A 24,477-nucleotide genomic window follows, 5' to 3' on the forward strand; every position below is an offset into this window, starting at 1 on the left:
AAAGGATTCATCTTCTTTGTGACAGTGAATCCAACAGTTTGAGTTTACCTCCCCCTCCGCCCCCGTTTTGATTGTAACTTTGTGGTTTTTCTTCATCCTGGAACACGCACGCACACACACACACACACACACACACACAAATGCACGCACTCCAAAATTCCTGATGTTAGTAGAAGAAAATAGAATTTAAATATGCTTATTACCACTGTATGTCATTATTTTTAAAACGCATTACTGGATATATTACTGGACTGTAGCTGAGAAGCAAAAAACACATCTTAGCTCTAAGCCATTGTGACCGATTTTTTGGATCAGTCATTTCATCTTCCTGGATTCTAGCGTCCTCCTTGGTAAAGTGAAGGTATTGGACCAGGTGGACTTCAAGTCTCTTCCACTGAGATTCCCTGATGGCAGAACAGATGTTTTCAGCTGGTTTTCCCTGGCAGCAATGGCGAATCTGCATGGCTGGCTCAATGTGACCCTCTAGAGGGACACACCCACATTCGCGGTGAGGAAGGCTGTGGCTGGGACTTTGAAGGAGCAGCTCTCTGGCTCCAGTGCCATTTTGCTCCACTTACCAGAAAAAGCAGTCCCATTTTGGGAGGTGGCATGAGCCAGTGCAAGGCCTACCGTGGCCTCGGTGTTTCTGGTAAACAAAAGAACGGCTTGAGTCACATTGACTCAAAAGGATTGGGAAGGAGCTGACCCCAATTAAAGATAATTCAATAATTTGGACACAGAAGACAAAAATCTGTAATAACCCAAATTCAGTAATCCTGGAGGGTCCTTTTACAACTCCCATGAGCATTTTAAATAGCTATGCTGAAAGCCTCATTTAAAATCAATAGAGCCATAGCCTTTGCTCCTAATCAAACCCCAAATAATGTACCTGATAATACTCTTATTATGTAGGAAGAGCTTACAAATGAGCACCTTGAGTCCCAAATTCTCATGGTCAGCAGCCTTTGAGAATACAACAGCAGTTTAATGAGAAGCAAACCGAGCAGCGTAGTTGACTTCACGTTCCGGAAACACAGTGGTCATGGCATCCTAACCCGTCCTCTACCCTGCCCTTCACGGAGGTCTTTTCTTGGCTCCCCTTGGTGTGTGAGCAAACAAACAAGGGAGCAGTGCTCTTCTCCAGCTGTGGACCCCAGAACCAGTCTTAACGTCAGAAAGGAAAATCCCTCCTTCCCCCTTCCCTTCTCTTCTTTCTCCTTCTTTCTGCCTCCTTCCTTCCTTCTCTTTCTCCTTCTTCTTTTTTCCAAGCAGAGGATCTTACGAAAGTACTGCGGCCAAGAAAGAAGGGACAAAATAGCCGTAAACCCAGTAAAATGCCTGTTCACCTCTTGGATGACCTTTGATGATGGTCAAAAAACCACAGGCACCAATGGACTGTGGCATCAGGCCCCTGGGAACCAGCAAAGGAGCCCTGGGAGTCTCAAGGGAACCATCTGATGGCTGTTTCCAGTCATTTCAGGCTTGGCACACGAGGCAGCCTGTGAGAAGCCCACTATTCCAAGGTGCTTCACAGAGGGGAGGAGCGCCCCTGCAATTATCTGCTCTGTTAGAAGAGGTTGTTAGGCAAATCTAGCTTTGATCAGGAAATAGGCTAAGTCTTGTACGATCGGCAGGTGGGACAATTTGGTTCACACAAATCCAGGAGAAGGAAGAAACCTGGGCTGTTATTTGGGTCTTCTGTCCCTCATCTTCAAACCACAAGCTTAGCTTTGTGCCTATCTGTCGTTTTACTTTAAAAGGAGAGAGGTCAAGACGGGGAGGGTAAAAATAGCTGCAAGATTCTGTCTCCTTCTTGCCATTCCCAACATCACATCCACTCTGTGAGCACTGATCATTGCAGAGTTAAATACAGTCGGGAACTTGTGCCTGTGCTCACATTCAAGTGAAGGCTCACATTAAAGGGAGGCTGTTTCAAATGCCGTTCACCTTCACATCCAATTCTGCCACCTCATTTGGACTCTTCATGTCCTCTGCCAATGTTTCTCCCAGCCTGGCTTGAATGTTTTTATGAAGCCTTTCGGTAGCCCTCAGTGACGCTGGGAGCCAGGGACAGGTGCTGCTTTCAGTGGTGGTCCTTCATGTCTGCACCCCATCACTCCTCCAGGTCATTTTCATCCATTTAGCAGCATCCTTCCAAGTACTTTCATCTAACGTGCGTGTGCCTCTTATCAGGTCTCTAAACGTGCACCCTGGGACTCTCCAGTGTAATTTTGCTATGGGGCTGTATCTCAGATGCTCCAGGGTTGCTAACTTTATTTGACAACAATGCCCTAAGCCAGAGTTTGCTGACTGCCATTCTCTTCTGGTCTGTGATGACGAGTCGTCCACTGGCTGAACTCAAGCTACTCTGCAACGCTGAAGCCTGAAATCGAACTGGCCACTTTCTGCACAGACCAAGGGCTGGGGCCAAGGCATGTACCTGCAGGTGGAGTGGTAGAGCCAGGTCCCACTGAAGAGTTGAAATCTAATAACTGCACAGGAATGTTCTTCTTCCTTATTAATATGATTAATAATAGCAGCCAAGCCTAATTGACCATTGTTATCACTATTATCACCACTAATATTATAGACAAGGCTTAGCTAGAGCTTCGTGCACCTTGTCTTATGTTATCATTACATTTTACAGATCAGAAAACGAGATGAGATGAAGAATCCCTCACCATCACAGTCAGAATTTGCTCCTCTGCTTGTGTTTCCAAAGCCTTGGCTTCAGCATTTATGCCGCATCATGTGGAAACTGAAAGGAGTGTGCACCTAGAGGGTGGGGTGGAGTCCCCACACACAGGGTGAGGCTGGGTGGGGGAAGTAATGTATAGGAGTAGCACAGCTAAATTGGGTGGGGTTAACTTCTGTCTCAGTCCCACAGTTCTCACTTAGACCCCTTGGCAGGTTTTGTGGGGCCCCAAACTCCTTTCCTTCTTTACCTGTGCTTGCCCCTGTCTGTAGGAGGCAGGGAACAAATGAATAACTGGATGAATGAAAAAAATGGAATACATTTGTATGCCATGCCAGCCTATTGAGCAGGCACATTTGTTAGTCAGTTTTCCACTGCTGTAAGAAAACACCTGAGCTAATCAACTTAAAAGAAAGAAAAGTTTGTTTTGGCTCATGGTTTGAAAGGTTTCAGTCCATGATCACTGTCCCTGTGGCTGTGGACCTGTGGTGGCACAGCACATCATGGCAGAAATGTGTGATGAAGAAGGCCTATTCATCTCTTGGTGTCTGAGAAACAGAGAGAGAGAGAGAGCTCTGGTCCAGGGTCCACTTCACATGTATCAACACTAGTCCAGGACATCCAGAATTTTGGGCTAGATAGACATCTGAGTGGTCTGTTGGAGCAAGTGGTCCTGCAACCCACAGCAGAACTTCACTGAGACCAAATACCCAATGGTGATCCTAGACCATTATAACGGAGTTGAAAAATTCCTACTGCCTGGTGACATTGTGGCTCAAGCATTCCTCACATGCCTCTGGTGGCTCTGCTGTAAACACACCTACTGTGCTGACTGTGGTATAAAAGCAACACTTACAATTATGTGCAGTACACAGTACTCCAGAGTGACAGTAAACAACCATGTTGCTAGTTATGTATTTAGTATACGATACGTTACATTGTTATTTCAGGGTGATCTTTTTTCTTTACTTATTAAAAAAGTTTACTATAAAAAAGGATGTTGTGCAATGCTGGCAGCAAACTTGCAGCTCTGTCTTCCGAGTTTCTTGATTGCATCATGAGGCCACATGGAGTGATTGACTGGTACCACACTGGTCTGGGTAGGTGCACTCTGTGATATTTGCACAACGCCAAACTCACCCAAGGGTGTGTTTCTCAGAACATATCCCTGCCATTGAGGTTTGCATGACTGTATTATGAAAGGTCTATTTTAATTAGGTTGAAATTATAGTAGTCACTATAGTTTAGAGTCTAGCATTCTACAGAAGCAATGGATTAAGCAGTCGTGCAAGGCCAGTGCCCATGGGAGGTGCTTTTGATGACCGCCAGATATCCCAGGGAGATATCTGCTCTGTTTGCTGTTCTCTTTTCCTGATCTGCCTGGGTTGGTAAGTACATGGAGGAGGATCTCTCTAGGTGCCAACAAAGAGACAAGATGAAGGGTGCATCTGAGTTTGCCTTTCTGAAGGTCAGAAGCTCTGGTTGTACATACATATCTTAGTTAAAATCACCCATCAAAGAAACTCATCATCAGAAGTTCTGGAGCCCACAGGTCCTGGAGTGAAACCTTGTTCCCATGGTGAGTACAATCCATGGGCTGAAGCCAGGAAGGTTTGGAGCTACTGAGATGGGGTGGTGGACTTTGTGGTTTTACGCTGCATAACTGTAGGAGTACTAACTGACAGAACCACTCACCATGTGACCCAGGGCATCCTAGAATACTCATCAGAAATAGAACTCGAATAAGTCACTGTTCTGATGCCCTAATCTGAACTGGTGTGAGGCTTCACCAAGTCAAAGGATTTTAACACACAGTTGGAAGGGGAAGTTACCCCGTGAGCATCTATACATTTCCTGGAAGGCATAGAAAACTGCATCTCCAGACTGATGCTCCTGCTAGAATAAACTAACATGGTCACATAAAAGATAGAAAGCTATTTTAGAGGAATCCAGGAGTTTGCAAGCAAGTAAGAAATATTCAAAGGCTGGGCGTGTTGGCGCACCCCTGTAATCCCACCAACTCGGGAGGCAGGAGGATCACGAGTTCAAAGCCAGCCTCAGCAACTCGGCAAGGCACTTAGCAACTCAGTGAGACTCCGTCTCTAAATAAAATACAAAAAAGGGCTGTGGATGTGTCCCAATGGTTAAGCACCCCTGGGTTCAATCCCCAGAACCAAAAATAAACAAACAAACAAACAAATAAATAAATAACAAAGAAAGAAATCTTTAAAGCCCAAAAGCTAATTGAAAATGGGAACCCAGGAGACAAAACCAGAGTAATAAAGCTGGCTTTTGACCTAAGGACATTACCCAGACCCAGATGGCCTTATGCTTTGGTTTTAACTGATGTGTAGGGTTGGATAAATGACAGGAGATTAAAGCAGGGCTTCCCTGGGTGATAAGCCTATATTGCTATCCTACCATATAACCCATTCTTCTTAGTGCAAGAATGAAAGAGAAATCCCCTTTAACATAGGCCATGAAGGTTTTCTACAGATTAAGTTCCAAGGCATGTAAACACACATACCCTTACAAAACCAAACCAACACGAACAAACTAAACACAATGCATCCAAGGAAATAAAACACTATGATCAAGATTCTGCAAAAATACTAGATGAGACCAATGAACTTCAAATATTAGAAGTATCAGGCACAAAGTCTAAAATACATGTGTTTAAAAATGCAAAAAGAGAATATGGAAATAAGAAAATACAGTAACATACGACTAAACACAGGCTCCAATGTTTAAAAAAATATTAGAAATGAAAAATAAAGTTATCGAAGTTAAAAACTCAGTGGTTGCGGGCTGGGGATGTGGCTCAAGTGGTAGGGCGCTCGCCTGGCGTGCGTGCGGCCCGGGTTCGATCCTCAGCACCACATACAAACAAAGATGTTGTGTCTGCTGAAAACTAAAAAATAAATAAATAAATATTAAAAAACAAAAAAACTCAGTGGTTGGATTTAATGGAAAATACTATAAGAGAAGAGAGATTTAACACACTGAAAAGGATATAGATAAATTATATTAGCAAGAGACAAAAAAAGGTTAAGTGAGTCAGTGAAACATGCTTATCAGTTATGACATAAGAGCAGAGAAGGAGAGAATTAGTTGAAACAATACTTGCAGAGTGGTACGGTTTAGATATGAGGTGTTCCCCCAAAGCTCAAGTGTGAGACCATGCAAGAAGGTTCAGAGGTGACATGATCAGAAGATGAGAATTATAACACAATCAGTGAACTGGGTGGTAACTGTAGGCAGGGAAGGTGCGGCTGGAGGAGGTGGGTCACAGGAATGGGGGTGTGCCTTTAGGGTATGTATTTTGTCCATGGAGAGTAGAGTTCTCTCTCTGTGTTTCCTGGTTGTCATGTCCTGAGCTGATTTCCTCCTTGGCCACACCTGCCCTGATGTTCTGCCTCACCTGAGCCCAGAACAATGGAGCCAGCCATCTATGGATTCAAACCTCTGAAACTGTGAGCCCCGAATAAACTTTTCTTCCTCTAAAATTTTGTCAGGTCTTTTTGTCACAGTGAGGAAAAAGCTGACTAAAACAGAGGAACTCACTACACCATGAAGAAAGGTCTGACTCACATGGAAGAGAAATTTGTAACTCTAAATAGAAATTCAAAATACATAATATCAAAAATAGAGCTATACAGAGAGACAAGTTAATCTATCTTCCTGTGAAATCTGTCTCTGAGAGACCAAGTAGGAAAACAAAAACAAAAACAACCCCAAACCAAAACAAAGCCAAAATAGGAAAGTGCATAGGCTGGGGACTGTTTGGGAAAGGATGGTATTGTCCCATCTTCTCCCTCTCTTCCATTAAGCAGAGAGCACCTGGATTGCTCTGTGGGAGGGTAATGGTTATGATAGGGTAAGATGTAGGAGAAAGAGGTCCTGGAACTCGTTGGTCATATTTCATTTATAACAGCCAACTGTCCCTGAATTTAACAAAGCGGGATGCATCACAGACATTCACATAAAAGTAGCAATCTTCACCTGTGATTTGGTAAATAAGTGTAACAATTCCACCTTTTGTAACGGACCCAAGGAGTATAGGAGGGTAGTTTTTTTTTTTTTTTTTTTAAAGACCCTTCCTCGTTATATCATGACCAAAGTCATCCAAAGTCAGCTTCATCAAAAAATATTCCTCAACATTAATTTTACGTCTCACCCCCAAAATCATAGAAAAAGGAGACTTTTTATATTTAATGAAAATACTATCAAGAGCTCCTGATTCTATTTACTTTGTCAAGAAGCCTTAACAAAAGAGAGCACAAGGATTCCTGTACTTGAACCCTCGCCATGAAAAAGTCTAATGAAATCGTCCTTGTCCCTTGAAGTCTATTGTATAAAGAAGATTTGATTTTTTCCAAGTAACTGGAAACATTTTCGTGCGGACATGTCTTGCACTAAAGACAGCCTCTGGGTTTTTGGATTTTATGTGAGGAGATCAATTAAGGCAGTTTGCAGTCTCTGTTTTCTTCCCAGAGCTGTTCAAGCCCTTTTTTTTCTAGCACTCAAGGAGTTGCAAAGAGTAAGCAAAGGAAACACTCAGCTTTTCAAGTGCGGAGATGAGTATTTTTCACGGAAATGAATGCCGGCTGCTTTGGGGAGTTTTCTGAGGTCAAAATCCCTTAGAATAAGACTTACAAAGTCATTGGATTCCTGCCTCATTACACATAAATAATTTATGAATTTGTATTGTAATTTTTCTTTGAGTTGAATCAAAGCTCTCGGATTTTGCAAATCATTTCACGCAGAAGCCAATGACACACGTCCCTGAGACGTCCAGGAATCGATAAGTTTGCTGTTACTGTCAGTGGGTGCAATTTCCCTGATTAACCTGTAAAAAAGTGTTCTCCTTCATGAACACTCTTCAGAAATAAACTGATATTGTAAAAGAAGACAAGGGCAGGCTCCTTAACATGAATTCTTGGTGATCTTGAAGGATGATGTATAAAAGAGAGAGAAAGGGAGAACAATTTGATTTGCTCCAACTGGGTTGACCCAGAAAGGAGAAGAGCAGAAAAATGTTTTTTTTTTTTTTTTTTTTTTTGAGCAAACGGGACACAAGGTCACACAAAAGTGACACTCCCATATGCAACATTGAAGCCTCATTTAAAACATGTATTGCCTGGATCTGAAAGACATTTAAATCCCAGAAATAAAAGAAGTCTTGGCTCATTCTGTTTTTCTGTTGCTGCATTTCTTCTACTCATTGGTAATGACTTTTATGTCTGTCTTTGAGACATTATCTTCAGATTTAGGGTTGGACTTCTACTCCAAACTTTGATCTGATAGAATTATGATTGAATTCAAAGCTCAGATAGACTTAAAAGGCATCTGGTGCTAAAAATCCACCTGACTTGGAAGAAGGTGCTGGTTTACTAAGGCCATGTAGACATTCCTTTTGTAATAAGGACTCAAGATTTCTCCTAGGATTCTGAAATTTATTTTAATGTTCTTTCAAAGGCCCATGAAAAGGTCAGTTCATTGTGTTACAATCTTCACCAGTGCATGGACTGACTTAAATTATAGTTAATTTTGTCTGTCATCTGTCCAGGCGTATGAACTCTGTGATTACATTCGTTCTGGTTACCCATACTTGGCTCATATCAGAGCCAATAAATATTTGTTGAGTGAATGAGTGACATTTGTTTTATGTTCTTTTTCATGTAAGATTTGAGAGTTGGAAAGTGTGATGAAATAGATTTTTAAAATTTAAAACTCTTGACTTGGCCACACTGTTTGTGGTCAACAAAATACCATTAACCCACATGTGTGTTTTCTCTGTGTGTGAGACACACAGGGACAGGAAGGCTGCTGCGGTCATGGGACTCGCTTCAGCCATGGAGATGTGAACAGTGTGATGGGCCCCTTCTGGGTGGAGAATTAACAGCCACCTTTCCCCCTTCCCCTGTGACGGGTGAAGCTCCAACTAATGGCTGCTGTGTTGCCTGAGGTCTTGGAGCAAGGGTGACAACCATGCATAAGTAACCCACACCCAACCCACCATGGGTACTTGACACCAACAAGAATTAACTGTTTGCCTTTTGGGGGTTGTTTATATAAATGTAGCCTTGTCCATTCAGGCCCATCCAGACCAATGCAGATTGGAAAAGCTTCTAAACATATTACACAAACCCAACTGCCAAAGAATTAGCTGTTAACCAGCAACAGAATGAATCCACTTCTGCTCCTGGTTCATTCATTTTCTACCAACCTGGCTTTTTATTTTTAATGGTTTGGCCAGTCTTTTGGGCATAAGAAAAAAAAAATCCATGAAGTCAGGGCCTTTGACGATGATGACTCTGAATGAGCTTACGTAATAAAATTATTGTGTATCACAGATTTCTTTTTCTACCTTTAAACCTTGTGAAGGGAAGTCACTTTTCACTCAAAGGGGTTTCTTTTCATCTAGTTTTCCCTACAATGTTTATGCCTGAGGTTTATTGCTAGCAGTAAAGAGTGTCCAAGTATGTTATGGGAATAGCCAAATTCCCAATGCTTTCAAATGTATTCCATAGGCTCCAGAGTTGGTTAAAGTCTGATTGATTATATAGCAAATACATCAAAACTGGTATTTATGAAATGCCCCATTTCTTCAGCTCTATCTCTCCTAAGCATGAACATCACATTTGGGAGCTGTGGTGCAAATGTCTCAGACAGCTTGGAGGAAAAATTACTGCAGATTTTCTATGATAAGGAATGGGTTCTTTAAGCTGTTCAGTAATTTAATAAAATATCCATGTCAACTGATGTGTTACACGAACAAATATTTTAAAAGGTACGATTTGAGCAGTTTACTGTGGTTTGTCTATTCAGATTTTCATAATCAACTCACTGAAACACCAATTACATCGCTCAATAAAGGACAGATATACTGTGAACGAGAGTGCAGATGGACTTTTTCATCTGGCGAGTTTATAACTGACAAGAAAGTTTCTGTTTAATTCGTTCAAGAATCAGGCAGAAAGTTCTATCTTAAGAAGGGAAAATGGGCTATTAGACATGGCCTATATCAAGGACGCTACAGATGTTTAATGCTTTCAATTTACATATTTTGTCAATGATTATTCATTTGTTAATATTCTTTCTACATTTTTTTTTGGTGCAGCCTATCTAGATACAAAATCAAATTCCTATTTACTCTATGCTAGTGGTTTATGAAGCTCTATGTGAAGTACTGGCCCTGGAGGAGACATAGCGTGTATAACTGATTTGAAAAGCCATGTCTTTTGCAAATGGTATCCCTTGCCTTTTGATGACACTAGCACTAAGAATGGGCTGTGATGTAGATGGTACATGGCAGCTAGTTTTACTAAGTGCTTTGCAACAGAGAAGAACTCAATAAATACGTTTGTTGACTGATTGATAACTATAGAATGTGTCAATTTGGGTTTTAGCTGAAGTTTAGGAATTACGAAAGAAATTTAAAAGTCTGAAGGAGAAAGTAAGCATATCAACACCCTATAAAACAGATATAAATCTGTAATAGCCCCATTTTGGGTCTGAAAGTGTAACATTTCATTTTTATGACATGGAGTTCACCAAAGCTTTTGCTTAAATGTTTATGAGGACAAAGGAGAGTTTAACCCAGAGATGAAAATGATTTTGTTGGTAAATGACTCCCCAAATGATTTCAGACCACTTACACCTAATATAAATTGTGCAAAAGTTTTAGCCCTTAAAAATAGGTGGCATGTTTTTATTTCATTGTTGAGACCCTCATGATTCTCTGGACGTGTCTTAAAGCGGTGATGTGGAATGGGCTTTTTAGCATCTCCCAGGAAGTTATGCAGCCAATGCTGTGATTTATCTTCTCTGTCCCCATGTTATACAACCCCATTCAATTAAGCAACTCTGCCTGAGCCGAAACAGAGTCCATGCCCCTTCTCTTCCCACTATTCTTCCACATGCCTGAAAGGAGAGCTTCCCAAGGAGGTAAAAATAGTCCACTGTCCGTTGGGTAAGAGCTGAAAAACCCAGAGAAGGAGCAGGCAGTTCCTGCAGGTTCCCGCAGCGCATACCCCTGAATTAGATTTGTGCATCCTTCAAGCCCGTGGAATAAGCAGAATGTCCTGGAGATAAGCCATCACTTTATATGTGTGTCTTATGATATTCCCCACTTGGGCCTCATCAACCACAAGCCACCTAATGGAAAGGAGCCTATGACAGGCAACTGTCCCTGCCACCACATGCTGCTCATGCAGCCTGGAGAAGAGCAGAGACTGAGACCAAATAAGTTGGGTGGTTTGGTTTTAAGGTGTTTTTTTTTTCCTCTCTGCTTTGAAAGCTCACTGCATTTTGCTGTTGTTATTACCAAGGGTTCATTGAAAATGAAACTGGGGTGTCCCAGTGGGGTTTTGCAGCAAATAGATAAAGCAGGTTCAGGCAAGACCTTGCAGTTTACAATCTGAAGTGGACAGAGCAGTAGCCATTTGTTTGCTGGGGTGAATGGAGCATAATTTATTCAGCTGCAGCAGAGGCTGAAAGCCAATCTGGCTTTGACCCATTTATCTTTAGAAAACTAATTAAAGTGGAGAATCTGGTTTACTGTTGTTATGGAAGTTTTACTTTTTGCTGTTCGGGCCAAGCGAAGGTGGAGGGTGTGTGTGTGTGTGTGTGTGTGTGTGTGTGTTTGTCTGTGTCATAGAATGTGGGAAATAATCAGTTTCACCTAAAAACAGTGGCTGAAGCTCTAGATAATAAAGCAGTTTCTTAAATACAGCCTGACATCCTTTTGAAATGCAAAATAGTGGAGCTAGCCGGATGCAGACTCTTTTGAGGTGACAAGGAAATGCCATGGCAATTTAAAATGAACAATAGACAGTTTCCCCAATCCTTACAACCAAGATGTCCTAAATCACACCAAAATGGCCCCAAAGAGGCATAGGAGAACGTGTTTATGACCAGCATTTTACTCTGAAACTCTTAATAACCATTGGACAGGAAATGATACTAGAATGTTAGTTCTTTCATCTATTTTGTTTAGAAACAATAAACAAACAAACAAACAAACATAGATCTTGGTGGTATTTTGCAAGCCCTTAAGCCTTCATGCAATAATTTTAACAACATACTTTTTGCCACTGAGCATATCAATGAATTTTAGAAGTGTGGTTAGTTTTGGAAGAAACATATACAAAAGAGCATTTTCCCCACCTCTCTTGACCTGGATAAAGGAGGCAAGCAGGGAAGTCTAGCAAACATGGGGATGGTAGTTTGATTTGCATTCATTTCAGTACAGTCAAGGAAGCCTTGGGGAAAACTATGAGGATCAAAGTAACTATCAGATAAGGAGACTAGCTCATCTGCTGGAAATATGGAGATCTTGAGGAACTGTGTTGGGAAGTGCAGGTATAGACACTGAGTTGGAGCTATTCTAGCTATCGCCTAAAACTAAGAAGCAGAACCCTATTTGTTCAGCCATGACAAGTCCTCCCACTCTCACTTAACATCAGGATGCCTTTGGCCAGCTATCTCTCCTGCCTCTTTATCAAGGTCTTCCCTTCCAGAATGTTCCTGTTCCAGGTTTACCTCTTTTAACTTTCTTACCTCATCCAAATTGCCCTCAGCTCAGAGATCTGGAATGATGAATGGAATACTACTCAGGGGATAATTTCCTTTTGAAACAAGTGATTTTTAGACACTGCACTATTAGCACTGCCTGGATTGAAGGCCAGGCAGACATGAGCTCCATGATGTCACAGTTGTGCTGCATGAATAAATATGTGCCCCTCAGGTGACAGTCATCTTCTCTCCTGGGTTCATGATGCCATGTAGGGTACAAGTCTTTATTAAGGAGTGTTATTATCATGGGATGGCATTGTGAAAATCAGACTAGATAACAATTTGGTCAAGTAAGATAAACTAAGAGTTAACTAATACAAACGTTTTCAAATAAATAATATCCAATCCTCCTTCCCTGGATGCTCTTAAAAAATTTAGCAAATTCAAGTAGAAATTAAAAGGAGTAAACAGCCTATACCATAAACTATTTCTTAACCTCCTAAATTCTCTATGTCCCAGCTAATGGAAAAATTAGCTCCTTATGCATGAGAGCTGGTGTTGGTTTGTTCTTATTATTAGTGAGGTAATTATTCGCTCAGCACAAAAAGAAAAGGGCAATATATTCTATCAGGGAAGAGCTAGTTTTTCAGGCAGATGACAATGCTCTGAACATTGGGATAGAATTTAAATCAGCCACCAAATGAGCTAGGCTTACACAAAGATTAGATTGAAAATGTTGCCACTGGGAAAGAATACCAAAATGGTTGTTAACCATAAACACCAAGCAGAGAGGAAACTCCTGAACAAGTTGGCCATGTGCCTTGTTCACTGCACTCCAGAGAATTTGGAAAGGGAGAGCAGAGATGGGGTTTCTCAGGAACACTCCAGAATGACTGCACAAAGACAAATGGGCATGAGAGGAAGAATAAGAAGACCAGTGCTTACACTATCCTGCATTGTCCTCCACACCGTCCTCTGGGAAGCAAGAGGAAACACATTTAAAGGAAAAAGAAAAAGAGATTATTCTATACACAATAGCACAGCACAGGTATAAAGGTCAGCTTTGTAGGTTGGCATCCCACCCATCCCCGCCCTGAATTCCCCTGGAACCACCAGTCAAATATTCAAGAAAACTGCACACACAGTAGGAGTGGAATACCCACAGGGATTTTCTGGGTTGTAAATTATTGCTGATGTGATAAGTTAGTTAACTTCCAAGTCTGGCTTTTTTTTTTTTAATTTACTTTTATAACATATATGCCTCTAAGGGATACCATTTAAAGTACATTTTTTGCTTTAACATAGGAGCCAAAGTGAAGTCACGGAGAGTCTCTGCCCAAGTGTGTTCGGGAGCTTTCCAACCCATTGTGCTCTAATTTTCTGAGCTGTACAAATAATTGCCTTTTGGAGAGGAAAATTCAAAACTCCTCTGTGTGCTTTATTTTTGCACTCAATATGTCCAGTGAATTGAAACTTCGTAAAATATCATAGTTTTCCATCAAATTATTTAAGAGACATCAGAGTATAAAATTAAGGAAAAGGGAAGAGAGCCAATCTGTTTCTGAGTGCAAATAATCACCTCTGACCTATTTAATTGAAAAATTTTAACCTCTGGCTGGGGCAGAAGAGGGTTAAGGTGAGTGTCTGCAGCAGGGAAGGGACACATGATGCTACGACCAGTGTGTTAACAGGATCTGTTAACATTGTAACAAATCATAGCTGTTGGCAGTGAGATTATGATATTTTCCACCATTGTAAACAATTATACTGCACTAATAAAAATGTTAAAAAATTTTTTTATTTGATTTTATTGTGATAAGAACACTTAACCTAAGATCTACCCTCTTAACAGAAAATAAAAGTGTGACATTTTCAGATGTGCTGACTTTCTATCAGTAGCTGAATTTATAAACATGTTCATTCATTCTCAGATAACAAAGATCACTTTAGGGGAGTTTGAAAGGTATGGGTGACCTTGACAGTGTTTAAGGGCCATGTAACAAATGGAAATGTTTCTAGTGATATAAAAGAATTTCCAAGTTCCTTATACATATGAGACAAGGCTAAATGTGGAATTGATGCATTTTTAAGAGAGAGTTTTCTTTTCAATTATTTTATATAAGTTTTTAACAGCAGCTTAGGGTTGGGAGCTTCATTTCTAAAACAGTCCTGAAAATTACAATTCACATAAAAAGTAGCTAGACAATAGATATAAGAAGAGTCACCAAGAGATCCCAGCCAATACCACAGGTACTCATTTAAATGGTATTAGGAAGTGACATTCCAAAGCCTTAGTTATGCTATTTTCATTTTGGCCCAAGAGTGAGGTGATCCTAGAATTCTTTTGACGCTGGCCTCTGAAGCATTTTATCTGCTGAAACAGAGATAGTAAGAGAAATCTTTCCCAATTATCCTCCTTTTCTGGAACACATGCTTCTTATAAATATTCAGGAAACATCTTTTCAGGGGAAAAATTAAAACAGCAGTAGGTAACCTGAGCCTTGTTTATAAACAGTTGAGATGGGCTGTAATGGAGAGCAGACCCATCAGGCCCCTTCCCCATGGCTTGCTCCTCGAAGATGATCATATCTGACTGTTGGATCACTCTGCTTTCCTACTCTACAGAACTGTACCTACCGAACCCTTAAAGGGAGGAAGGCCTTGGGGGAGCCAGGGGCTACAAATGGAGACTCTGATATTAGCTTCAGGCCCGGCTCCTGTTTCTCAAGAATAACCTTGGTGTAGCTTCTATTGATGTAGAAACAGCTTCTGACTCTTAAGAGCTGAGGAAAGCTGAGCTCCAGGTAGGCTTATAGCTGGCTGTTGCTGATTCTTACAAATTAGGAAGGGATTAGAATTTAATTCAATAATAAAAAAAAAGAATAAAAGTGCCAATTTCACTTACATAGCCTGAACTCACACCTATGAGGAAATAGTTGGGAAAATATGTTTGGGAATAAAATTGACTTATTAATTGGATACCTACGTACTGAGTCTGGTCCTTGGCTTTTCTTTATGGTTGGATAATCAACCATTATCAACTATTTTAAGAAAAAAATTTGATTAGAATATATTTTAGAGCTGGGTGTGGTGGTACATGCCTGTAATCCCAGTAGCTCAGGAGGCTGAGACAGGAGGATCACGAGTTCAAAGCTAGCCTCAGTTAAGGTGAGGCACTAAGCAACTCAGTGAGACCTTGTCTCGAAATAAAATACAAAAAAAAGTTGGGTATGTGGCTCAGTGGTCAAGTGCTCTTGGGTTAAATCCCTGGTACCCTGCCCTGACCACCAAAAATAAGAACATATTTTGGAGGGTGAATAAAATAGAAGATCAGTTTGCTATTTGTCAGTGCTCTTAAAGAACCCTTCATTTGGGAGTTTTTTGAAGATTACCAATAAAGTTCCTCTATAAAAGGTTGAAATTCCAATTTTCATATCTATTAGATTTTTAAACATCATGTGAAACTCCCAAAGCATTGATGCTTTCCTTCGATGGTGCTTAATATTGTTGTTCTGAGAATATTTTTTTCTTGATCAACTTCCCTAAGAGTTTAAGGGTGGGTGTTAATTTCTCTTGGGGATAAGAGTGAACTATGCTGTTTCAAAGTGAAAAGAATTCATTAGTTAATATAGACATCTTTATCTTGTTCAAATTAAATGCAATTTCAACCAAGTACATAATGGACCCTAGTTTTTTTTATTTGATTTTATTGTGATAAGAACACTTAACATAAGATCTATCCTCTTAACAGATTTTAAAGTGAATAATACAGTATTGTTTTCTGTGGGCACAATGCTGTAAATCAGAACTATAAAATTTATTCATCTTGTACCCCACCAGTTCTTAAATTGGGTTTTTTAAAAAATGCTGAAAGGCCTTAACTCTTAATGACTAAATCCAGAGTCAACTAAAATGGGGGGAAGAAAGAAAAAGAACCAAACCTATACTCACCATTTGTGCTTCTGGTTAGAGAAATACACAAAGCAATTTAAAGCACATCCCAAACAGTAGAATCTAAGGAAAAGCACCATTCTTTAAAACAATAAGCTAATTGTTGGGCAGAATCTAATCGATTATTTAAAAGAAAAATGGTGACTAATTTAAAACTTTTCCTGAAATTGTAAGCAAGGTACTATAGAAGGCCAAAGTGATTATAGATATGGTACCTTTTCCAGAACCTACACTGAAGAAGATTTTATTTGCCAATAACTGGTAATAAATTAATAACAGTGAATGACTATACCTACCCCTTCATTTTGAAACTTCATGCATAGTCCTTTATATTGTAGGCACATTTGATTTTTTTATAGAGGGAAATGCTCAGCTGTACTTACATCAAGGCCAAACGCAACCAATTTAATCTTATGAGTTCTACATTGTAGAAGGATATTAACTCAAATCATAAAGTAATTTATAACAGCAACTAATAAAAGAATTTTCATAATCTGCAACCCTCGAGATCTGTGTTTATATGGCACAATCAGATTCGGTTCAAATGCTTTATGACCTTAAGGTTTTTATCTGTTAATTTTACATCAAGATAATTGGCAAAGAAACATTAGCAGCACTAACAATTACAGGTATATAAACTGTTTATAGTACTATAAATTGAAGAAATTGAATTAAAAATAATCAGGCAGTATTTCTTTGAAATTATGAGCTTTGAATTTTTTATGCCAAATTTGGTTTTTAAAACACATTCAGAAAATTGTGTTTACGATGTTTATGGTTGTTTCTACAAGTAAATTGCTCTTAACGATAGATACCATTCAGTCACTGAAACATACTTAAATGGCTCAAAAAGTGATTATTTCTAAGGATTCCACCTTTTTAAAGACATAAGAAAGAAAAAAACGGTATAACCTTAATTTAGGATTTCTTGGCAGGAACTTTCTAACAGGCAACTTTGCACACAGGAAGTCTTATAAAGTAACATTGTATCAGTTGAAGCAGATGAATAAGACATATGCTATTGTAATTATATCTCTGGAAGAATTGGTAATTCAGTTTTTAAATTAATATTTCAGAAGAAATATGAAGTTGAACATTTGGTCACTGCTCCGTTGGATTTAATCGTTATTAAGATTTCTTAATCTAATTAGTTACCTAAAAGAGAGGTCCTATTACTTTTCAATATTAAAATTAAGAACAGGAGCAGAAAAAAAGAATGAGATGACTTTCACAACCAAACTGTTTTAGAATCCCAGAATCTATTTAGAAGAATGAACAAATGACCTTGGTGACAGAAAGTGCCCACAAGGGTCATCTATCCCACAGGACTCACCAGCCGGTCCAAACTTGTGCCTGCAGCAGTAGTGGGTCTTTCCTCGGGATTGTAGGGCCTAAAACGTGTATTAAAGTTTTCAGGAGCCGATCGGGCAGATCTGAGAGCCGGAGCAGGTTTGGGTTGGCCACATCCCTGAAAGACCTGGAGAGAACCATAGAAAGGTAAAGAAATCTACGTAAAGAAAGTTTCCTCTATTTTATTTTCACTTTTTAAAATTTTCCCTTTTTAGATATACATGACAGTAGAGTGTATTTTGACATATAATACATACATGGAGTATAAGTTATTCTATTTAGGATCTCATTCTTATGGTTGTACATGATGTGAATTTTCACTGGTCGTGTACTTGTGTATGAACTTAGGAAAGTGATGTCCGATTCATTCTACTGTCAAGAAAGTCTCCTCTTAAAAAAAAGTCATTTTCATGGAATTCTTACCTCCAATACACTCTTAGTTAAAATTTAAACACATACAACCACCTACATGACAGAAAGAATTACCCAGACAGATAGACTGGTCCACTATGACTCTTAATTTTACCATATATACTTATTCCTCATTATTTTTCAGATTCTTGATTTGCAAATTTGCCTAGCCCTAAAATTCATATGTAAGCCCAAAATTGGTACTCACAATACTTTCATAGAATAGCAGAGGTAAGAAATCTGAGCAGCCCCAATTGCATGTTTGTGGCAGATGTTGAACAAAGCAATGCTTTCTGCTGTCAGTGTCAGTATCCTTTCTGTAGTCTATCTTATACCCTTTTTCACATATTTGTGCTTTTTTTTTGTTTGTTTTGATGATTTCACTGTTTAAATGACTCCCCAGCATAGGGCTGAGTATAATGTAGTGCTCCTGAGTACAAAGAATGTGATGTGTCTTGTGGAGAAAACATTTTCCATAAACTTCATGCAAACCTATGTTCAATGTCATGAATGCCATATTAATCAAGCAAATATATATTAAATAAGGCATCTTTAAACAAAGACACAAAGAATAAGAATGCATTGATGGGCTGACGATAATATTGTGACCAGTGGCTCCTAGGAGCCTAACCTTATGTTTCCCATAGGAACAACAATTCAGTGTTTGCTAATTCAGTGTTTGTATTGACTTTCTACAACAAATAATGAGAATCGACTGTGTTGAAAATGAGGATTATAATAGTTACTTCAGAGGATCATTTCAGGATTAAACAAATTGTGCCCCAGACACTTTCATGCACATGAATTGGCATTCAATAAACATCCCTTTGGGATCTGCCTTATCATGACAAATGTATTTCATGTCTAGACTATGAGGCCAAATATTGTGAGGGACTCCCTTCTGAATAACAAAAACCTCTACTGGAAGAATGCTTTGAAAACTCTCTCCTGGGCCAACCGTGTAGAAATAGGACAAGCGCATGTGGATGATATCCACAAAATGACAGTTTCTTCTAATTTTGTTGACAGCTGTTCATGTCACAATTGGGGTTGCTGTGGGAAATCAAGCATCTTATTGTAATGAACTTAGGGACCTAGCTGCAGGTTCTTTTCCACCGTGACTTCACTCCAGCAACTATGCAAGAACCTCTTTTATTACTTTAGAAGCTTTTCACTCTGTGCCTGATATCCTGAGATTATACCTTGCCTGGATTTACAAGAAAGAGAGTCACGTCTTGATGAAGTTTAACTTTAGTTTGTTCCATTTGTACATAGGGAATGATTTTTCTCCTAGCTATATATTTTTTTCTTTTTGAGTAAACTTTGCTGGACTATTTATGTGAGAGAATTCTTAACTCGAATGTGTATATTTACAATGCATTCGTTCCAGTTTTGTCATTTAATTCTTTGTTGTTTAACTTTAAAGCAAGCATTTTTCACCATGCATAGTATGTGATTCCATCGAAGTATGCAGAGAGCCCTTAAGTGCCATTCCCAATGACAAATTTTATCTGGAGACACAATTCATTTTGCTTTGCCGCTACAGCTAATTTCTCTTTCGTCGTATTCAGAAGTTCTCCTTTAGCTCAGCATTTCGAAGAGCAGCGGTACTTTGTCTTGGCATTCCTCAAGATTGGCCTTAACACACTATTGATTATTCTCTCCCACAATTTCTGAAGTTGATGGTGTAAACCCATGTGATAAAGATAGTGGGCTCTTTTCTCCCTAGTGCCTAAATCACCTCCCTGTGGCAAGGTCGTTGTTGATGGAGGGCATTAACATTTCCAGAGCTCCAGGGATCTGTTGAGAGTGCTATTTTGAATTGCTTGGAAAATGACAGCTGACTTTTAAAAAATATAAAGCCCAAGGCGAAACAATAGGAATGGCCTTGCTGAGACTTCATGAAGCCAGGCACTTAAGTAGTTAACAGACCCTCTTAATTTGCTCTTCTGGAAGAATCTGGCTGCGTGGGTTAAAGTGAAATCAAATGAAAATGGAATGATCTGGAAGGACATTAGTGTTCTGGGGAAATATTTCATCATAACAGAAAAACCTTCTTCATTTTTGTTGTTTGTTTTGGAGCGTGCTAATTATAAAAGAACATGTTGGTGAATGTAGCCCAGTAGCTTTCCATTATTTATGTTGGCTTTGGATTTTGAGGATTACCTCACTGCAGAGCTTGCTGGGTCTAGGATCCAAATCGAAGAAATCACTGACTTCTAATTATTTTGGAAACAACACTTAACCTACAATCTGGTGGAAACCTACATAAAAATCTGTCACAATAACTTCTTATCTTGAAGGTCCCCTAACAGAGATTCTATCATACCCTTAGCAAAACAAAACTGCCAGAAGAAAAAATCCGTTAGTGTGGAAGTTCCAAGCCCAGGGATCAGCAGCTATTTTTTTAGAATTCTGCAAAACCTAATGAGATCAGTTGCAAGATACACCTGAGCATCAACTTGCCCTGCTTTTGCTTGGCGATGATTAAAGACCCCTGTATTTGTCTCATATGGAGAATACATTTTAAACAACAGATATCCGTCATATAACTTATTAGATAACCTACAAAGGGGAAGTTAACAATTTCATGTTTATTACATATTTCAGTCAGTTTTTTTTTTCTGCTGTGACCAAAAGATCTGACAAGAGCCATTAGAGGAAGAATGTTTATTCGGGGGCTTATGGTTTAAGAGGTCTCAGTCCATATAAGGTTGGCTCCATTACTTGGGGCTTGAGATGAATCAGGACATCATGCGGAAGAGTCTGGCAGAGGGGAGAAGCTTGGGACATGGCACCAGGAAGGAGAGAGAGCGAGCTCTCCTCTCCATGACAAAATATAAACCCCAAAGGCATGTTCCCAACGACCCACCTCCTCTAGTCACAACCTACTTGCTTTCAGTTGTAACTCAGTTCATCTCCACCAGGGAATTAATTCACTGGTTAAGTTAGGGCTCCAATAACCCAACCAGTTCACCTCTAAACATCCTTGCATTTCACACATGAGCTTCTGGAGGACACCTCCCATCTGAACCCTAACCCTACATGTGCTATGGTCCATCAAAACCTCATCTCCAGTGTGATGGGATTAGGAGATGGGCCTTTGGGAGATACTAGGACCTGTCCTCACAGATGGCATTATAAGAGAGGAACTGCTGTGTATGATTACTGTTTATGGTATTTTGTTATATCAGCTCGAACAAACTAAGATAGCACGCAAACTGTTAGCTAGAAAAAAATATTTTTTTAAAATGGGGTTCACGGGGTGTGTGACAAAAGGGATTTTATGCAGGAAATCTGAGACTATCTCACTTTTCTGAGTTTGTTATGACAGTGGTAGAGACAATGTGTTTTGTGGTTCAGGTGGCCCAGGGATTTAAGTGTGGCAATATTTAGATAAGAGAAGAGACAAAAGAAAAATAATGTGAAGGCCAGGGCCTTAGATTAAACGAGAGACGGTAAAGAGGTCAGTGCTGGAGATACAGATTTTGATCATTAACCCAAGGATGGAATTTTAAGTTCTGAAACTGGTTGCAGTTACCCAAGGAAAGTATATAGACAGCTGGCAGATGGAAGGAGCTGGGATGACTCAGTGCTGTGCTAACATTTAGAGGGCCCTCTTGGAACCTCAGTTTCCTCCTCTGTCAAATGGGAGTGTTATGTTTAGATCTGGAAGGTGCCTCAAAGAATTATGGGTTGAAGGCTTGGTTCCCCAACTGGTGGTACTAATGAGAGGTGGTGGAAATTTTAGAAGGTGGGGCCTTGTTGGTGGAAGGAGGTCAACTGGGGGAATGTCCTTGAAAGTTATACCTTGTCCCCAGTCCCTTGCAATCTGTCTCCATTTTTGCTTCCAGACGCCATGAGGTGAGCTGCTCTGTTCTGGCACATGCTCCCTGCCATGATGTTGTGCCTCACCACTGGCCTATAGTGATGGGGTCATGAGACCTTTGACTGAGACCTTTGAAAATGTCAGACACAACAGCCCTTTTCTCCTTTAAGTTGTTACTCAGGTTTTTTGTCATAGCAACAGAAAGCTGACTAACTCAGGGAATAATAATAGTATTTACCACACAGATAGTCTGTGATGAGAAAATGTAGTGGATAAGGCAGGAAAACAGAACCAAATGTTTAGATAAGTGAGTGCTTAATGATAATTAGTTAATTGTAGCATTCTCTAACCTATTTCTAGAAGTCTTTGCTTTCTGAATTAGGAAATGTGAAGGAAAACATGCTGGGATGATGCTTCTTAAATGTTTTCCACAGAACATCATTTTCAGGGTCTCAAAGCTGTTACCTAAGCAATCGATTTCATGTGCCAAATTCTAATTAGGTACTTTTGCAAGGGCTTCATCATGCTAAGGTGTGTAGACTCTTCAAAGGGAAAGATGCTAAGTGCTAAAATTATTTGGCCCCAGTTTCCCCAGAAGTTTCTCACAAGACTGGTGACCCAGAGGACAACCCCTAAGACATATCACTAAGGTGGCTGCCAACTTCCCCAAGAGGCAGAAATGATTCAGATAGAACTGCATTCATTCAGAGGCATTTGGGAAGTCACCCTGCCCTCTCCCACCTTTAATTTGAGGAAAGAATACCATTTTAGACACTGAAGATCTTTTCTTTACAACAGAAGTTTCTAAAACAGGGAGCTGCAGGCTAAGCCACCAGATTGTGGAACAAATCATTAGCTGTATCCCTTTAAAAAACAGAATCAGTGTTACCCCCTGCCTGTTTCCCTCCAAGGGATGTTGAAAGGGATAATTAGATAACTCCAGCAAGTATGTGGAAGTCCCAATGTCCACGAAAACTGCAGATGTACAAAGGAATTATCTTTCCTACCTAGATGACTCTTAAAAAAAGAAAAAAAATCCTGTGAATTTTGAGAAGATATCTTGCTCATGAATCCTCTCTCTTAAGAGGATTAGGAAGATAATGTCTATTGGCATTCTGAGATTAAAGAAGCTGACATTAAGATAGCAAGTGTTGAAGGAAGAGGCATTTTACAGTATGGGAGGGGTAGAGAGGAGCGGGGGTGTGTGGTGATAATGGGTTTAAGTGCTGTGTCTTAAGTTTCCAAATAGAAGCCTTTAGAACCTGAGTCTTGCTGCATTTTAAAATATTTCTCTTAAACTAACACGGTGGGTGTGCACTTTTTGTGTGTGTGCACATAAAGCTTTATGCCTATACCTCTTTGTCTTCTTTATCTCTGCATTGTCTTTGGGAGTTTGGTTACACACTCACAGGTCATTATTGGCAACCCAAGAAGTGGACACGGCCTCAGTGTCTGTGTTTTCAAGCAGTTCAGTCTTTCCTCTTTCTTCTCTGTGGGTTCTTATAACGGGGGAAAGATGCTGCCATTCCCATGTGCCATTTTTGAAATTTGCAAACAACTCTAATCTTTCATATTAAACATAGATCGTATTTGATGCTGCCTGGCTTTATCACTTGATGTTTTGAGAGTAATAGTTTATTTGCTTATTTAGAGTCTAACTTACAGTGTTAATGATTGAACCCTTTATTAGATGACTACTTGGAGAATTCCAGTCTGTCATTTATACCCAAGGAAACAAAAGCCATATTTTTTGGCATCAGGTCTGTGTGTAATTTGGCCAGGTGTGGCCATTGTTTTCTACAACTGACAGCTGTGGTGTCAAGGGCCAGTGTCTCTGTCCATTTGGGCTGCTAAACAGAAGAGGTTACCATGGGTCATTTACAAAGAAAAGAAATTTATTTCTTATGTTTCTAGAGGCTGTGAAGTACAGATCCACAAACTCCAGCCATTTGGTGTCTGGTGAGGGTTCTTTAGAGGACTCCTTGCTGTGTCCTTACATCACCCAAGAGCCAAAAGGGCTAAATGCTCCCTCAGGTCTCTTTCATAAGGGATTGAACCCTTAGTTACCTCCCAAAGCTCCTGCCTCTTAGTATTAATACCGGTTAGATTACAATATATGAATTTTGGGTGGACACATATATAAAGACCATAGCAATAGTCACAAACAAGAGTCTAAAAATTTGGAGTACTAGCTTCAGTCCTTCTTCTTACACTTGTATGACCTTGAAAAAATATGCTCTCCTGAATTTTCAAGGCTATTGTAAAAACAGGATTCAGAGAAAAGATCCCCAAAATGAGGTATGAAAGTGTGTTATTTTAACTGAAGCAATCTATAATTAAATAGGAAAACAATGGATAATAAATCAAACTATGGATTATGCAGATTAATGCAAGAATCATTTAATTGCTATGAAGAATAAAGTATTATATATTTTGTTCATCATTGTATCCCAGACTCTATAAGAGTTCCTGATACATAATATGTGACTTAAAAACTAGGGAATGAGAGATTCTGTTTAAATTGATTTTTAGTTAAAATTTCCCCATTTTGTAAACATTCATTAAAGGTAAGTTAACATCCAGATTTCTGTAATGAGAAAGAAAAAGTAGGAAAGAAAAGAGAATAAATTCATATTGAGTGTCTATGACAGACACTTAACTGCTATGTGTTTTATAAACTTTATATCAAATAATCAATTATCTCTTCAAATCAAGGTTGAAC

General features: G+C 39.6%; 1 protein-coding gene across 2 annotated transcripts in view; it reads right to left on the reverse strand.

Annotated features, from left to right (window-relative positions):
- Positions 1-24,477, reverse strand: part of Gpc6 (glypican 6) — a 1,048,357-nt gene that overhangs the window by 75,709 nt on the left and 948,171 nt on the right. The window contains exons 6-7 of one of the 2 annotated variants that reach the window (XM_058582789.1): positions 17,499-17,642; positions 13,160-13,189 (exon numbers count right to left, since the gene is read on the reverse strand). In XM_058582789.1, the coding sequence (XP_058438772.1) occupies positions 13,160-13,189; positions 17,499-17,642 (174 nt within the window). The remainder of the gene's footprint in view (positions 1-13,159; positions 13,190-17,498; positions 17,643-24,477) is intronic. The other variant, XM_046454952.2, reaches the window with a different exon arrangement.

Source organism: Marmota monax, unplaced genomic scaffold, assembly GCF_021218885.2.
Source record: "Marmota monax isolate L192 unplaced genomic scaffold, Marmota_monax_Labrador192_F-V1.1 WCK01_AAM20220418_F8-fsc00026, whole genome shotgun sequence".
NCBI classification, from domain to species: Eukaryota; Metazoa; Chordata; class Mammalia; order Rodentia; family Sciuridae; genus Marmota; species Marmota monax.